Source organism: Neofelis nebulosa, chromosome 9, assembly GCF_028018385.1.
Source record: "Neofelis nebulosa isolate mNeoNeb1 chromosome 9, mNeoNeb1.pri, whole genome shotgun sequence".
NCBI lineage: Eukaryota > Metazoa > Chordata > Mammalia > Carnivora > Felidae > Neofelis > Neofelis nebulosa.
This window is the reverse complement of record NC_080790.1, coordinates 133,800,570-133,818,929: the sequence shown is the minus strand read 5'-3', so window position 1 is coordinate 133,818,929 and position 18,360 is coordinate 133,800,570. Positions and strand designations below refer to the sequence as shown.

The 18,360-nt window shown below is 44.3% G+C and overlaps 1 protein-coding gene across 3 annotated transcripts in view; it reads right to left on the bottom strand.

Moving 5' to 3' along the window:
* DOK5 (docking protein 5) overlaps positions 1–18,360 on the bottom strand; it is a 152,993-nt gene that overhangs the window by 33,326 nt on the left and 101,307 nt on the right. For all 3 annotated transcript variants that reach the window (XM_058686014.1, XM_058686015.1, XM_058686016.1), the window contains 3 exons: positions 15,659–15,773; positions 15,453–15,572; positions 12,857–13,046 (listed from right to left, as the gene is read on the bottom strand). In XM_058686014.1, the coding sequence (XP_058541997.1) occupies positions 12,857–13,046; positions 15,453–15,572; positions 15,659–15,773 (425 nt within the window). The remainder of the gene's footprint in view (positions 1–12,856; positions 13,047–15,452; positions 15,573–15,658; positions 15,774–18,360) is intronic.

Below are 18,360 nucleotides of genomic sequence, written 5' to 3'. Positions count from 1 at the left end.
CACTGGCTTTTACCTTGGACACTTTGTCCGGCTTCCAAAGTAGTCCCAAAAGCCCCAACAGTCTTTCTTATGGCCTGACACTATCAGAAACAGTGGATGAAAACCCAGAGAAGGTAAAACAGTTTAAAAGTTGGGCCTTTCCCATGTTCTTTGTGAAGATAAGGATTCAGACATAAGAACACGGTGGCCATACAGAGATACAACAGTTGTGAATTTCCCAAGAATTACTTTGCCTAAATGATGAACCTGTCACTCCGGGCCATGAATTATGCAGTTGGTCAAGAATCTAGAAGAAAGTCGGGAGCTCAGAAAGCAGCTGGGAAATTCACTCACTGGTGCCCAAAGCAAGTATGTATCAAGGCAGAGTGCCGTAAGCAGAGAATGTGGGCTCCAGATTGCCTGGCCGTGCTTGTCCCCTGCCAGCTTTGTGAGCCGCGACGCACTACTCAGCCTAAGCCTGCATTTCTGCTCGTGAAATAAACAGGAGGATAACAGCCATCACGTAAGCGTGCTGAAGGTGTTAGGCATGATACATAACGTGCACAAAGGAGGTCTTTCACTCAACGCGCACCTCCACTCTTCTGCTGGAAGGTAAGCTCCAGGTAGACCAGACCTGTTCCTGATTTGTTCACACATCTTCCGCCAGTGCCTACAACAGGGCGTGGCCTACATCTGGCGCTCCGTAAATAACTACAGAATGGGCTGTGACATAGGAGGCGGTGCCCGGCAAAGGTGTAATTAAGAACTGGACCCCGGCTTCCTTGAGGAAATTTTATTGAAACTGAGGTTTCTAGAAGAGAAGGGAGGAACAACAGTCTGACAACTGCACAGAGAATGTCCTGATTTGGTCAAAGGCAAGTGACACACTAGAGGCCGGGGGGCCGGAGGGAGCAGCCTATGTTCCAGGAGCTCCGGGAATGGGCACGAGCTCCCAGAGATGACAGGCTTCGCTCTGCGAAGTCACCACCCGACTGTAACCATTCCCACAGGCACAGATGCCCAACATCGGAAACTGTCCCTCTCTGTGCTAGTGACATGTCACACAGACATACCACATTGGAACAATACTAATGGGCCCGAATTTAAGAAAACCAGAATAAATGACCCCACAGTGGCCAGTATAAATCAGCAAACTTGTGAGATGGGAGTGCCAATGGGTTCCGCATTCCCTCACTTGCAACATGTGTTCTGCGCATGTGCGTGTGTGTGTCCCTGTGTGTTTAGAATATTTGAACATTGTTACAAGCAGGATGCATCTCATACTCGACATGTATATTTATGGTACTCTTCTCTCTACTCCTGCAAAGCAGTTATTAAATCAATGTTACATTTCACATTTGCGATTACGTATTCTATATGAAAGGGTAAGGTACTTGTCAGAAAACAGAAGGCAAATCATAAGGGCTCTGGCAATGGATGTAATGGTAAAGAAACGGGCTTTTTCCCTGAGAAGTTTATACTTTATTCGGCTAAACAAGATCTATGTAAGTGAACAGGTTCAAGACTAACATGGTGGTGCAGTGAGCTGGTGAACCGTACTGGTCAGAGGTGCGCTGATAAAGGAAAGCAGAGCTGGGGAAAGGGGTGGGTATCGATGTTACATAGTAACAAGGAAAATCCAGGAAGGCAAACACCAGAGGGGAACAGATCAGAGGCACTTTCCAGGAGAGACACAAAATTAGGAGCAAAACATTGCAGAAGTGAGGTGAACCGTGGGACTCCTGTCCTACCTGTGGCTGCAGCCGCCAGAGACACTATGGTTAAGAAAATACGGGAAAAAAAAAAAAAAAACACGCACAGAGAAACACAACACGAAGTCAAAAAGAGGCTTAACCACATGGGTTCTGGCAGCCCCATCTTGAAGAAAAGCCCGGGGAAGGGTCTGTTAGGAACTCGTAATACAGAACAGGGGCTCTCTACACTGGCGCATTCGACATGAGCAACATCGTACGGCCAGATCGTTCTTTGTTGTGGGGACCGTCCTGTGTGTTGCAAGGTGTTTAGCAGCATCTCTGGTCTCTACCCACCGCATGACAGTAGAATCCCCTAGCTGTGGCAACCCAAAACGTCTCCAGACATTGATAAATGTCCCCAAGGGGGCAAAACGCCCCCAGCTGAAAACCACTGAAATAGACCAAAAATAAGGGGTTTAGGGAGCACCTAAGTCAAGGTTCAGCGGTGGAGAGGCTGTGCACACGAGGCGGCTTCCGCGTTAGGGGAGCTGTGGATTCACCGCAGACGGTGTTCACGATGAAGCACAGAGGACGTCCTGCATCTGCGGTCTGTGGGGTCTTGCCTGTTCCAGTCATGGGCATCATCACCTGGTGGATCTCAGCTTGAGACAAGGTAGCAGTTGACTGCTGGTGCCGTGTGTAGGTGTGTTTACGTGTGTGCGTGTGTTGGCTGGAGGTCAGCTAATCTAGGCTGCCTGCTAATGTGGTGGTTTTCCTGTCCTTCGCTGAGACCACTGGGGTGAGAAACAGAAATCAACATAAGACACCACGTGACGTACCACAGTACCACTGAGGCTTCCGAGCCCGGGACGGCTCTTGAGAACGTCAGCCAATCTCCTACAACTTGCACTGGTTTGTCAAATCTTTGCGCCGCCTTATTTAATGCTTGTTTAATCAGCTCAGTTTTCCTTTCCCTTAAACAAATGTATTGTAAACGAATCGCCAAATCAACAGCAGAAGCCAGTATGCTCGACTACAAGTTGGAGGCAGATGTGAAAGTAAATACAGTGAAAACAATATGTTATTAAACTCTGATCAGATCCTCTTGTCAAAGATCTAAGCGGGACGTTTGCTCACGTGTTAGTGACACAGGTAAAGTAGAAAGTGTTAGAAGATGTGTTTAAAATGTGCCAACACCTCACTGAAATGTTTCTCTGTAATTTAATCAGGAGGATCAAAAAGGTAATTAAGAGGAAAATGACTTGGGGCTCCTGCGTGGCTCAGTCAGTTAAGCATCCGACTCTTGGTTTGGGGTCGGGTCATGATCTCCTGTTTCGTGAGTTCGAGCCCTGCGTCCAGCTCTGAGCTGACAGTGCAGAGCCTGCTTGGGATTCTCTCTCTCCCTCTCTCTCTGCCCCTCTCCTGATGATGCACTCTCTCTCTCTCTCAAAACAAATAAGTAAAACTTAAAAGAAAAATCTAAAAAAGAGAGAAGAAAATGTCACTGTGAGATTACATTCATTTCATGTTATGCCTCTATCACTAAAACCATCCCACATCTGGGGAAACGCGGCTGTGTTTCCCGGGGCCCTGCTCTAGTTGGTGTGGGACAGAAAGCCTCATATGCTGGAATCATGGTCAAGTTTCCTGACCTCTCGAAGTTTCCACGGACAAACCTTTGAGAGCGGGGAAACTGTGTTTTATCTTTAGGAAAGGATCTCAAGTCAAGGTAAGTATCTAATGAGGATTTGTTGTTATTTTAACCCTTTAAAATGTCAAAGTCAAGGAGAGGCGGTTCTCGGGGAAAACTTCAGGAAAGAGGCACAACCACATCTCTGCCTGGATGGAAACTGTGTAATCACAGCCCGGAGCAGCGGGAAAGCGAAAGACAGCTGCACGGCGGCGGGAGGCGTGTGGCTGGGGAAGAAAGTCTGTGTTTGAGGCTCACGGGCTGTGAACACAGAATAATACAAAACTCTTCTCTGAGAAGGGAGATATGAATTCGGGAATGTGATTCTCCCTTTAAGAAAAGAAGCAGCTTTCATTAAACAAAGATTGTAATGCAAATGACCGGGGGGATTTGTTTCTCCGGCTGCAGGAGGTATACTGTGTCTGAGTGTTAGCAGCACCTTAAATAAAGCCCGTCAAGGGGCGCCTGGGTGGCTCAGTTGGTTGGGCGTCCGACTTCGGCTCAGGTCACCATCTCACGGGCCGTGGGTTCGAGCCCCGCGTCGGGCTCTGTGCTGACAGCTCAGAGCCTGGAGCCTGTTTCGGATTCTGTGTCTCCCTCTCTCTCTGACCCTCCCCTGTTCATGCTCTGTCTCTCTCTGTCTCAAAAATAAATAAACGTTAAAAAAAAAAAAATTAAAAAAAAAAAAAAGCCCGGCAGCCCGGCGGACGAGAGGAAGAAAGGTTCCAGTTCAGAGGGTGCTCGGCCACACGCTGTCCCTTCTCCTGTGGCTCCACCATCCATGTCACCAGGCTTCCTAACGGTTCCCTTAAATGTGTACAGATGCTGCCATCATCACTTTTTAGCTTTTTAAAAAAGGTGTTTTAAAAAATGTTTATTTATTTAATTTTGAGAAAGAGAGAGAGGGGGGGAAACGTGAGCAGGGGAGGGGCAGGGAGAGAGGGAGAGAGAGAATCCCAAGCAGGCGCCCATCGATGGGCACAAAGCCCAGCCCGATGCGGGGCTCGATCTCATGACCCCTGAGATCATGGCCTGAGCCGAAACCGAGAGTCAGACTCTTAACTGACGGAGCCACACAGGCACCCCTGCCATTATCACTTTTTAGACTTGAGTTTATGAAAACAAAACAAAACCCAAACAATCCAAAGTCATGAAATGTGGCCAGTGTAAAAGACAGTGGGTTGTTTATTAATACGTCTGTTCATCATGTTCTATGAACACGTAAAGTCAAAGAAACACTTTTCCCCCGTTTTTCCCCATGCCATGCCCTGACCTAGATCTTAGGGAGCACTGCCCCCCGTTCTTCCCACTGTAGTGCTCTACAAGCAGCAGGATGAAAGGGAGGGCTATTTCACAGTTTCTCAACCCAAACGCGAAGTGTGGCTTTATTGACCCCCAAGAGAATGAAAAGCCAGGTGAGCAACAGAGGGAAACTTCTGAACGAACCTTGAAGTCTGGATGCCCCAGACTGAAGTCGGATCACCCCCACCCCACACTGGCCCCCCAGGCGTGCCTGTGCCGTTCCAACGGCTCCCGGAGGATCCCGATTCCTCTCTGTCTCCTTACCCACGTCCAGTCAGCTTTGGGCACTAGCTTCAAAACATGTCAGTATCCAAACATCTAAGTCCACGTTCCTTGTTACCAGCGTGCCAGGAGCCACCCTCGTCCTCACTGTGAGCACTACAATGCCCCCTCCCCACTGCTTTTAGCCTGAGTTAAAGAAAAAAAAAAAAAAAAAGTCAGACCATGTCACCTCTTGGCTAATCACTTCCTGTGTAGGGAAAAATTTAATCTTGTCCAAACAATCCGGTCTGGCCTTTGCCAACATGGGAGGTGATTTTTGTTTGCCTGGGTTCTTGGGTTAGACAAATAGTAACAAGGGGGTTTAGGGTGAGGCTTTGGGTCACGTGCTATCAGCTGACCTGGAGGCTGAGATGAGCCAGGTGGGCAATCGATGAATCAACCAAGCAAGCATGGGGTGGAGCCTCAATCAAAACTCTAAACGCTGTGGCTGGGAAGCGTCCCCGGTTGCAACACTCCGTGGGGACTGTCACATACCGGTATGAGAAAAGTACAGTGTTCTGACTCCACAGGGAGAAGACACAGAATCTCTATGCCGGGCACTTCCCACAGCTCCTCCCTTATCAGATGGCAGTTACTCTGTATCCTTCAGTGGTACAAGCTTTGACCAACTTCATAGATGTCAGTGAACTCCAAGTCATTCTAGCAAATTCTGAAACGTTTGGTGGTTGTGGGAGCCCCCGAACTTGTAACTGGGGTCAGAAGTGAGGAAGGTCTTGGGGACTGTTCCTTCGAACCTTGCGGTGGTCTCTCCCCACCCACAATGGCTGCCCAACTAAGACGAAAAGCCAAATTCTTTACAGTGGCTCCAAGCCCCACACGGCCTCACACTGTTCTGCTTCTTCCTTTGCATACATTGTGGCCCCCTCCCTCATTCTGCTCCTGCCACGTCAGCCTCCTGGATCTCCTCTGCACACTCCATGTATACCCCCCTTGGCACCTTTTCCCAATGTCCTTCTGGCTGGAATGCTCCCCGCCCCCCCCCCCCCCCGCCACCGCCTCCATGATTCCTCCTGGGTCTTCTGTCGGCATCACTGACTCAGTCAGCAAAGCCAGTCCTGCTCACCCTACTTAAAATTGCACCCCCTCTTTGGGCACTTGCTATTGAATGATTTTATTGTTTGCCGTGAACTTACACAATCTAACATCTATTTTACTTTTTCAAATGTCATTATTGTCTATATCCCCTCTTCTCTACAGAGCGAACTTCATGACAGAACATGTGGGAACCTCCTGTCCGTATGCTTTATTCACTGCTACGTCCACAATGCTCGGAACCACATGGGGCTCCTAGGGGGAACTCAACAAACATTGGATGAAAGAAGGAAATGGCTCATTTTTATTTACTAGACCCTTCTAGAAAGTGAGGTGCCATCACATGTAAAGTGGTCACATACACTAGTGGATCATCACCCGCAGGTGATGGCTGCACTGTACAGATGCCCAACAGGTACGTGGAAAAATGCCCAGTGTCACTAACCATCAGGGAAACCAAAACCAGAATAAGATACCATCTCACACCTGTTAGAATGTCTACTAGGAAAAAGACAAGCGATAACAAGTGTCCGTGAGAATGCGCGGGAAAGTCTAGAGACCCTTGTGCACTGTTGGTAGGAATATAAATTGGTACAGCCTTCTGGAAAACAGTATGGAGGTTCTTCAAAAAATTAAAAATAGAACTACCATATCATCCAGCTATTCTAGTTCTGGGGATCTATCCAAAGGAAATGAAGTCACTATCCCAAAGAGATATGTGAACCTCATGTTCACTGTAGTATTGGTTACAATGGCCAAGACGTGGAAATGGCCAAGTGTCTACCAACGGATGAAATGCATAAAGAGAACGTGCCATGTACACACACACACACACACACACACACACACACACACACAATGTGATCTTAGCCATAAAAAAGAAGGAAATCCTGCTGTTTGTAACAACATGGATGGACTTTGAGAGCATTATGGTAAGGGAAGTAAGTCAGATGGAAAAAGGCCAATTCCATATGATCTCACTTGTGTGTGTAATACAACTAAGCTGAACTCACAGAAACAGATGAGTGGATACCAGCAGCTAGGGGTGGGGATGGGGAAAATGAGGAGCTGATGGTCAAAGGGTACAAACTTCCTGTTAGAAAAGGAAGAAGTTCTGGGGAGCTAACGTCCAGCGTGGCGACCACACAGTGAGCAATACTTTACTGTGTCCCTGAAGGTTGCTCAGAGAATAGATCTAAAATGTTCTCACCACACACACATCGTGTGAGGCGATGAAGGTCTTAACAAACCTTAAGGTTGTTATCACTTCGCAATATATACATCGTACGCTTTAAACTTAAACAGTGTTATATGTCAATCAGATCTCAAGAAAACTTGAAAAATAAGTAAATAAAATTTAAAAATACACCCAAAAATTTTTCCTTCAAAAGATGGCCACGGGGGCACCTGGGTGGCTCCGTCACTTAAGCATCTGACCCTTGATTTCGTTTGAGTGTGAGATCCAGCCCCTGTGGATTCAAGTACAGGAAGAACGGAGCACATTTTATCTGTTAATTTGTTTTAAACTCTTTAGTAAGAATGAGTGTATGCTCTATAAAATACTCAGAAATGAGAAATTACTAAGTAGCTTAGAATCGAGAAGAGAAATAGAGAATATTCAAAGATTTATATTAGAATAGGGGTCCTTTGACCTGTAAACTCATCTGCTAGAGGGAAAAACAATTTTCTTCTCCGATGCAAAGCCATTTCACTAAGTACTTGTTTTTAGAGTGATACACACTAGAAATGAACAACTGCTTTGCCAAGACTGCGCAGAGGCCTTTAATCCAAAAAAAAAAAAAAAAACAAAAAAAAAAAAACCCCAAACACCTTTCACAAATTTGTGCACTCCATTTAAGAAAAAGAATTTGTACATGCAATGTCGATTTTCACATATTCTTGGCATACCTAAAAGTTTCTCCTAAAATGATGTCAAAAGCACAGCAGAGACTCTCTCTGGCTGGTAAAGAGGAGTGCTCTCGTGTGGTAATTATTCAGGACGTGCTGCAAAATGTCACCTGAGCTGCTTTCACTCCTGCAGGTGCTAAACCCAGGGTATTAATCTAAATCAGTCAGGAGGTGAGGCGGAGCCTGACGCTGAAGCATGCTAACTCAGCAGTCAGCTGTAAAACTAACAGGGGCCACCTTTCCTTAAACAATAACGTTTCAAGAACGGTTCCAAGGGAGGCGTTGACGCAGTGAGATCCTCCTGTCCGTTGGATCATCCCATAAAAAAATCAGAGCCCCTGCCAGCCTGATGTGCTTGGCTGAAGTTTCAGAGCTTCGAGGTGGAAAGAAACAAACAAAACACTAGAAAAACCTCAAACAAAATAAGCAATATGTCTCTCGGCCCACCAGATAAACTAGCCGTTCTTCTTGGTCTCCAGGGGCAAGAAGTGGCAATCCATGGTGCAATTGCGTTTTATTAAAGAGCTTGTATTTCAACCCTGGATTTCCTCAAGGAAAGAAGAAAACAAAACAGAAGTATGATCGGATTTGCTTATGTTGGGTGGAAAGGAGGAGAAACAGCGTCCAGAAGATCCTGACGACCTACGATCATCACACTGCTGCCCAGGAGAGATGAACAACCCTGGCTATATGTGCCTGTCCTCCAGACTAAAAAAAAAAAAAAAAAAAAAAAAAAAAGAAGGTTCCAGCAATTAGGAGAATTCATACATTAATGCATATCCAAATGGTTTTCCTCTGGTGATGTAAGAACGCCGTCTCTTCCCTAGCTCTGTGGAAGTATGGAATATGATAACTAATGGAGGTGATAGACTAACCTGATGAAATATGATAGACTGTCTAGATATCTACAAGGTTTGGAAGTAAGAAGACCTGAGTGTGAATAAATCTACCACTTACTAGTCTAATGCCTTCGGACCAGTCACCCAGGTGCCCGAGCCTCCCTTGAAGATGAAAATAGTAATATTCCCTACTTTGTACGATAACTGAATGGCATGACCGTATGAATGAGACACTGCATGTAAAATGCTTCGTATAGTGACCTTAGTGATTACTCTTCGTGGCCGGTATGCCGGCTGGAACAGAATTTTTCAACTGGATAACTGGACCAGATACCTATTTGCTGTGGGAGATTGTTCTGTGTATGTTTAGTAGCACTTCTGGCCTCTCTACCCATTAGATGCCAATGGTATCCCTGACCAACTGTGACCATCAAAAATGTCTCCAGACATTGCCAAATGCCCCCTGGGAACAAACGCATCCTTCGTTGAGAACCACGGTTCTGCATCTCAGCACCATGATGCGTGATATTGCTAATTACAGTCAAATAACTGCTTTACCCTATTTGCTTTGAGCAGCTATTAAATGGTATGTTGGACACATATTGTTAGGGTTCTTTTTTTTCTTTTTAAACCTTATACCCATTCCCCTTTGGATGGCATGAGTGCACCCTTCCTGCTGTGGGAGAACCACCCATTCTATTGGTACCCTGTGTGCCTTGTGTAATAAAGTTCTCAGTATAGTACCTGACACACAGTGAATGTAACGGTCAATATATGGTAGGAATTTCTCTCTCTTCTATTTGCCTGATGGTGTGAGAGGATCCCAAAGCGTCTAGAAGCCACCATGTGAAGCCAGAGCAAAGCCATCCTAGAAGCAACAGGACTGAGAGATGAAACCTAGGGTCATGTACACTCTGAATCAAGTCAAGGCTGAAGCCATCCCTACCTCCTGGACTTGTGGTTATGTGAGCCAATGAATTTCTTCCCTGCTGTTTCAGTGTGGTTGATACAACTGCCTACTATGTGCCAAGCATTATGCCAGGCATTCACACATACACCTTTATTTAATCTTCATGGCAATCCTGCGACGTATGTCATATATTGTACCCATTTTACGGGCAGCCAATGGAGCTCAGAGAGTTAGGTCATTCACTCAAGGCCCACAGCCAGTATGTGGTACAGCTGTAATTTCATTTCATTCCCTCCAATTTCTAGTTCAGTCTGTTACACATGCCCTGGTGTCAGTCTTGGTGGGGTAAAGGGGGGCCCTTTGAGCAGAAGTAACACCCCATCCCAACTCTAACAGAAGCTGAAAGTGAGCAGAACTTTGCCCAAAGTCCTTGGGGAGATTCTTTGTGTTCTGGAAGGCAATACTGCAACATCTTTGCAGATGCATGTTGGATACGTGAAAACTATCTGCCTGGAGACACTTAACTCCTCTTCATTTATCGATAGGAGACAGGGAGAAAATCCTATTAGTTAACAGGAAACTGCTTTGTTTTGAACACATCCAAAAATAGCCAAGGAAAAAATTATCTTCACTAATAAAGCAAGGCAGATATGAAACCTTCATGCATGGGGGAACACAAATGATCTTATTATCCTGAGCATCTTGATGGTAACCATAAAAATTCATCTTTATTTGAGTTTCAGGCAAAATATAAACTAGGAACATTACCTTGTGTTTAACACTGTCTGTATCCTGCAGACCCAAGCCCTGCTCCAAAAGTCATCACAATAAAACATCAAAGACACTGCTGAGGAGAAGCGGCGCTATTCTAGGCCATCCGTGTGCGTTACTGCTGTTCCCCACAACAGTCCCGCAAGGAAGTTATGACTTGGACAAACATACAAGGGAAGCGAACCCCTCTGTCCAAGGTCAACAGCTAATAAAGAATCGAGATGAGAGCCCAGGGTGTCCCCCTGACTGCTTCTTCCACCACCCCGTGCTGTTTGACAAATGAGCAAGACCCGAAGAACACATTCCCAATACTCTCCCTTCTGTGACTCGCTGCAAGTTAGCATCATCCACAGAGCACGACCACTGAATAAGAACACGACTCAAAAGCAGCTGAGTGTTCTGAGTCCCTGCAATCCTTGAGGCACAGCATGGTGTGGTATGGGTTGTAGGTGTTCTCATCATCTAATGGCTTCGACGAGATACCCTGAAGGTCAGACCATAAAGAGACTAAAGTCATAGAACAAAATGCTTTCGTTTTACAAGTTAGCACTTTTATGCTTTTGGGTCAAAGGCCATTGGAATATTTCTGAAATTTACGTCTCCAATAGATCTGTAATTTCCATCCGCCATTTCTTCTACCTGAGCTACTTTGGTATCTCCCCATATATCCACTTGCCACCTCTATCTCACTGCCTACAAAATATAAACACCATTCTCTCTCTCTCTCTCTCTCTCTCTCTCTCTCGTACACACACACACACACACACACACACACACACACCTGCTTAAAAAATCTCTATGGTTTCCTATTACACTTAGGAGAAATATCAGTCTTTAAAATAGTGTCCTAGATCCTTAGCAATTCTACTAGATTAATATGAATAAGTTGAACTTTTGCAATATATGAGTAATATGAAAACTTGAAAGACTGAGATAATTTCAAAAAAAGTTTAATATTCATCATGAGATACTATAAAAGTTTACTAAGGTTTTAGCTTTCAGATATTATGACAGAAAGCCATACTCTTCCTATTACAATTCCCATAAATTCAAGGAACTGAAAAATTTTCATGCTTGAATAAGTGCTACCCGAAATAGGCCCAAGACACCCTGATCAATGCAGAATTCTACTGTCCATTGATATGAAATACAAGTGGGAGATGATGTGAGGCATACAATCAATAGAAAAGCCTACTTTTATTGTAAAATATTTTTCATACATAGATTTCACTGGTTATGGTTAATACATAAATAATTCTTGGAGACCCAAACAGGAAAATATAGCCACTTTCCCCAACAAATTCTGATTTTTCTACATTTTCCCATAAGGATAATAAGTAAGTAATTCTGACACAAGAACATCGCTTTGAAGATTACAGTTTTATTTTCTAATGTGAAGACCTCTGCCATCTCTGGGAGATTCAGAGACTCATTTATAGCATTTCAATTTCCAGGCACTTAAAAAGCAAATTTTAAATAATTGGGATTTGCTTATAAGGGAATGAGCAGATTAAGTTGAGCGGAGCATTGCTGTCATATGTTCACACAAGTTAGGGTCTTATGTTTTTGCAACTTCTGTTTTTACTCTTGTATCAAGTATTGTATTCCTATTGGGAAGAACCATCCACTTTTACAAACAAACAAACAAACAAACAGAAATGTTTAAAACCACAAGCTGATTGCCTTCAACTTTAATGTGAATTTTACAGAAGGACTTGTATCTTGAAATTTAGTCATTTAAAATTCCAAGATATAAAATTTATCTGCAATGTCTCAAAAGAAGAGCCTAAATTCTGAGGGAGCAAGAATGGTGAGGGGGTGGGGAGAAGAATGAGATGCTGATTAGACTAAAATCTCTTTCTGGTTAATGATCGACCCAAATTTTTTGGCACCACTGGCACTACCTTCTCTTTCCAAAATTGACTTCTAAAAGGAAAAAGGGAAAGCCCTAGAAGTGCTTATTGGGTATGGACTGCAATAAGCCAGTTCTAGAATCAACCTCCTAGCGTTAGTGCGGTTCATCACACCATGGATGGAACCCAATCAATGGCACCTTCAGAAATGAACGGTGCCTCATATTGATAATCTACCATAGTCAGCCAAGGAGAAAACATAAACAGATTAACACTATGGATGTTTCCCAAAACCCAAGAAGCTGGCCTGTGTTCAGCATGACCCAGTAGATGGTACCTTTCTGGCATTTTCACCTAATTCTATGTCAGTCTGTGGTATGGAATCAAACTGCGCAATGAAAGTTTACATCACATTGCTGAAACATGAGAACTCTCCATGGGAAATAAAGCCATATGGAATATCTGACTACTTTACAATACGCCTGGCATTACAGGGCTGGAGCTCTACGCATTTGTAGAAGCACACTTCAGGGTGGATCTCATAGGCCAACCTGGGAAAAGGAAAAAATAAGTAGGAGAACAGTCATGAAACTCACCTCCCTGCCTCAAAAGTGAACCAAGCAGCATCTCGCCCGTACCGCCGCAGGGCACTTAGCGGCCAAGAGATGAGTTTGACTCTGGGATTCTGGACGTCCCAAAGACAGATGTGCTCATATGTAATCTGCAAGGCACATTCGCCATGTACATCTAAGTTAGGGGATGGCATCAAATACACATTGAATCTCTCTGGGAGAAAAACAAAAGGTTAGTCTAAAATCCCGGGAATGAAACATCAAAGACAACGTAGGAACAAAGAGGCATTTCAAAATAATGCTAGCTCACATTGTAGGTGCACGTTGAATATTCAGGAAGATAAACCTTTCTCATGAATTCACAGTGCCAGAAAATGATTTTTTTAAATTAAGACCGTATTAAATAACATGATAATGACACAGTCTGGCGGTCGACATACACTAAACACTATTTGCATGAGCAAAGACCATGTTTAGAATTTTTTAATTTGCATAATAAAAAAACGTGTATGCCAGTAGAAGACTAGAGCAATGAAACCATTAAAAACGTTTTTTTTTCCTGCCAAGTACACATTAATTCCACCCACACTTTGGTGTTCACAAAAGGTGCAGGTGCAAATAACTGTCGCAAGATTTAATGATATTAAAGTTACACTGATCAACATATAATTTTCATAACCAAATGAGTAAAACTATATCCCAAATCATTTAAACAAAACTCCATGCGAATACCGTGCACTTTAACTGACCCAACAGTCCGTGAAAAATCCAATAGATATATTTGAGCGCGTCTTAGCAAGAACGCTCCAAATTTCCATTTGCTCATTTGGATGACTGTTAAAATTTAACCAAGATTACTCTACATAAACGACTTGGTTTATGGCTGCAACCACATTTTCATCCCCACAGATTCAGTCATGGCATTTCTGCTCTACTTGTATAAAATTCATTAATTCAGGAAGCTGTAGAGTCAAAACTCTTTAAGTGAAATATGAAGACAGATATTACTGGAGTCAACATTTTCACCCATCCATCATTAAGGTGGATTGCCTAACGCTGACAAGACAGTGCGGCACTAATCATTATCAGCGGTATTTTAAATTAATCCTTTTATAATAAGGAAGTCACCAGAATTCTGATAGATTTTAGTTGAGCTTAGTAAATACGACTGTCATGACTGCTTTCATGGACCTAGTTTTCAAATTTTCTGTTATTTCCAACTCCCAATCACCAATTATTTGCTGTTTTCTAGCAACTATTATTTTAAAAGTATATTCTAATGGAGTAAAATTTCTCCCTGGGGAGTTCTGGAGCAAGTCAGAAAGAGTTCACTCTTAAGTAAAAAGGTAAGAGAGATCATTACCAATTTGTTCACTTGAAGTTCTAGAACTTTACTTCACTCGAGAATAACAGCAAGTGTAAGAGTGGCTGCTTTAGTTACAATTACTTGAAGTCATGCAAATTAATATCGTGAAGTGCCTTCAAAGAGGTAGCTGACTTTTGTAGTAATCCCTAGTAGTTATGTACCAGGGGTATTCTTATTCCTATTTGACAGAAGAGGAAACTGAGGCCTGGTTGTGGTTTAGTAAAGGGAATTCCTAGGCACAGCCCATCCTTGGACTCTGTAGTGTTATCAGGATAGAGCTCCACAAATATAAATTTGTGAAAAAAAAGTGCTGAGCGGAGCACTCTAGATTAAAAAAAGAAATCAGATCCTGTCCTATCTTCCTCTTTAGGTCTGGCTTCACGTGCAAATATCTGTGAGGCATCCGCTCAGGTCCACACAGGTGCATCCTCAGGCTACAACAGAACAGGATTCTGGGATCCAATCCGCCCTGTCACAAGGCTCGGTCACCTGGAAACAAAGAAATCATTCCTCACATCCAGGCTCATACTGTAAACCAACAGTGAGTTTTGCTGAAATGATCATGGGTATTCTGGTCATTATTACCTCGAATGATTTATTCCCAGGTTGAGTGTTGAGCTCAAGGAGTTGGCTCAAGTGTTTTAGTGGGGGAAAAAAAAAAAAAAATCACAGAATTAGGAGGGTTTAAAGATGATGAAACATTCGTGATGCCCGGATTCTATTAAAAATGTTGGAAAACTTTCAATGAAATACTTTCAGCGAAAAATGCAAGACCAAAAAGAACAAAACAAAACAAAACACTATGCCTTAAAATCAGCATATTATGAATACAGGCTCAGGAGTGTGGTCTTGTATCAAACACCAGCTGTTGGAGTTGGAACAAAAGCTTCAGTTTCCTCATCTGTAAAACAGGGGGACGGAACAGTGCCCCCATCACGGAGCCGCTGGGAACATTAAATGACCTAATGCATCTGCCACAGAAACTGGTGCATGGCAGTTTCCCCCCCCCCCCCGATTTCTAGCTGATGCTATTAATGCAGATACATTCATATTTATGCATCGAAAACATTAGGAAAAGAAATATACTGAAATATGAACACAGGATTTAGGTGCAATAAAAGGTTCTTTTTCCTTCTTTCTGTATACTTTTCTTGTAACTTCAAAAATCTGACATGACGAAGATGTCTGACGGTGTACTGGATGGGGATAAAAACAATGTCAAATAGAGCGAAGGAGAGAATTTTCTTTACATACCACTCTGTTCTCTCTCAACCCCAGTAGCCAGTAAGTCAGGCTCTCCGAGGCTGATGTCATTGATCCGTGCGCCCACACACTCCATCTGGAGCAGTTTGCACCATTCATCGGCCTCCAGATCTGTGGGAATGTCCAGAAACATCACCATGCGTGCCCAGCACCCACTTAAAAGCTACAGGCAAAAGCCCTCCCCGCCTCGGACGAACCTGATTCACAAGCAAAGGTCTTGGAGGTGTCGTCATTGAAATAGATTCCTATGGCGTGCTTCTTGGTGCTCTTCGGCAACCGGGCTACGTTCTTCACGTTGTTGAGCTCTGTCACCTGAAAAATGGACAACTGCAAGTCTGATCACACTCCCTGCGTGAATGCGCCCGGTCCACACCACCACACTCGGGGGAGGCACGTTCAGTGGAAGGCATGCCACAGATGAACAGCCCTCGACAAAAGGCGCGTTTTGGAAAGCTGCGGATTATTTCGGTGTGTGATCCTCAATATGCAGCAAGAAAAATTAACGAATGACCTTCCTTTTTCAATTTCCTGAATATTAAGTGGCACGGACTCAAAACTTCACAGAGGGAGAATTATCTCCCCAAAGAGTCTACCTAATCAGCAGTTCTCAGGTCTGTATCCCATCGCTGGGAAGGCCTTTCCAATACTCCAACCCCTCAAGGTACTTCCCCTGAAGGCAACTTACACGTACTGACCGCAAGGGAGGGAGGGAGTGGTGACCCAATTCATAACTCAGTCACCTCACTCTTTGTTTTTTTTTTCAATGTTTTTTTTTTTTTTTTTTTTTTTTTTATTTATTTTTGGGACAGAGAGAGACAGAGCATGAACGGGGGAGGGGCAGAGAGAGAGGGAGACACAGAATCGGAAACAGGCTCCAGGCTCCGAGCCATCAGCCCAGAGCCTGACGCGGGGCTCGAACTCACGGACCGCGAGATCGTGACCTGGCTGAAGTCGGACGCTTAACCGACTGCGCCACCCAGGCGCCCCTCACTCTTTGATAATCAGAAATGGAGTGTCAGAAGTCCCCCAAATGCCCCTCTACTCGGGGTTCAAGTCATATATTCCAAGACAGTGGTTTTGTACCACACTTCCCTACTCTCTCTGACTTACTCCTGGCTTCTCAATGCTTATAGGGCCTCTGTTTAGATTCTTCGTGGTATCACCTTTTTCCTATCAGTAGAGAAGGTTTTTCTCCATCGGACATTCTCTCTTTCCTTCTTCTCTCCCACAGTCCTTGGTCCCTCTTATAAACTTTCATAAAATTAACACTTACAAACCACTACCCTCTCCCTCCCCTCCCCCGCACTCAGGGTATTGGCTTATTGTGTTTCCAAAATGGCTGCCTCTCCTCCAGTTCCATCCAGAAGATCTGCTGCGTTGGGGCTGTGATGACTGGCTCCTGCAGGAGAGAAGGCTTAGGTGGCTTCAGGGTCTTTACAAGATAAATAACTCTTTCTGACAAGTCTCACTTCCCCTTAGGATATCTCTTTTGTGTTATCTAAAAGAATATATCTCCCATCAATCTCTGCCTAGATAACCATCTCTTATTATTCTAAATTCAAGGAGTGCCTAGCTCGAGAAGTAGGGGAGGTAAAAAGTCAATACCCTCCACACATAAAGTAACCTGATTATTTCATTCCCCTACTTCTTAACCTCCATTGGCTCTCTTTATAGTATAAATGCAAATTTCTTGCATAAAATATCATCATAGTTGCTACAGACCCAATATCTGTGGCCTCCCAAATGTACATGTTGAAATCCTACCCTTCAAGGTGATGGTATTAAGAAGCAGGGCCTTAGGAGGCTGATAGGTCTTGAGGGTGGAGCCCTACTGAACAGGATTCGTGCCCTCATAAAAGAGACCCCAGAGAGCCCCCTCATCCCTTTCACCACGTAAGGACACAGAAAGAAGATGCCTTCTATGAACCAGACGGCACGTTCTCACCAGACCCCGAATCTGCCAGTGCCTTGACCTTGGACTTCCCGGACTCCAGAATTGTGAGAATTAAATTTCTGTGGTTTATAAGCTACCAGTCTATGGGATTCTTTTTCCATGGCAGCCCAAATGGACGAACACATCAGTGCTCCCTCAAAGCTGGCCACAGTACTCTCTACCTGAGCAGGTAGTTTCAGTAACTCAATGTTACCAACTTTATTCTCCAGCTACTCCACGTCCCTCGGAGTCTACCAGACGTATCTGTTTACTTTTTGTTTTAAATTTTTTTTAACTTTATATTTATTTTGAGACAGAGACAGAGGCAGAGAGGGGCAGAGAGAGAGGGAGAGAGAATCCAAGCAGGCTCCACACGGTCAGCACTGAGCCTGGTGCAGGGCTCAAGCTCACGAACTGTGACAGCATGACCCGAGTTGAAATCGAGAGTCGGCCTCTTAACTGACTGAGCCATCCAGGGCCCCTGTTTATTTTTCGTTTGTGTATTTTTGTGCCAGTGCCCCAGTACAAACACTATCGTCTTGCCACACCTACTTATCGGTCTCTCCACGTCCATGGTAACTCCATTTATTCACTGTTCACACAGCATCCAAATGATCTTTTCAAACACAAGCCTGATTCCAGCACTTTCGTGCATAAAACAGAACACTTCAGTGACTTCCCACTGCACTTGGGACAAGCAGCCAAGTCCTTGGAGTGACCCTCAGGCCCCTCTGTGGTCTTCCCTGGAGCAATCTTACCAGCCTCCTCTCTCATACCTTCCCCTTAAGTCCCAGCCATACTGGCTTTTAGTTCAGGCTCCAGAAAGCACCGTGATTCTCCCCGCACAGAGCCTTCCCCACTCTCTCTTTACTTCACTTGAACCCACCTTATGGGTCTCAGTTTAAATCTTGGTCACCTGCAGGGCCCTACTGGACGCCCCTTATCCCTTCTCTAATCAGAGCCTCC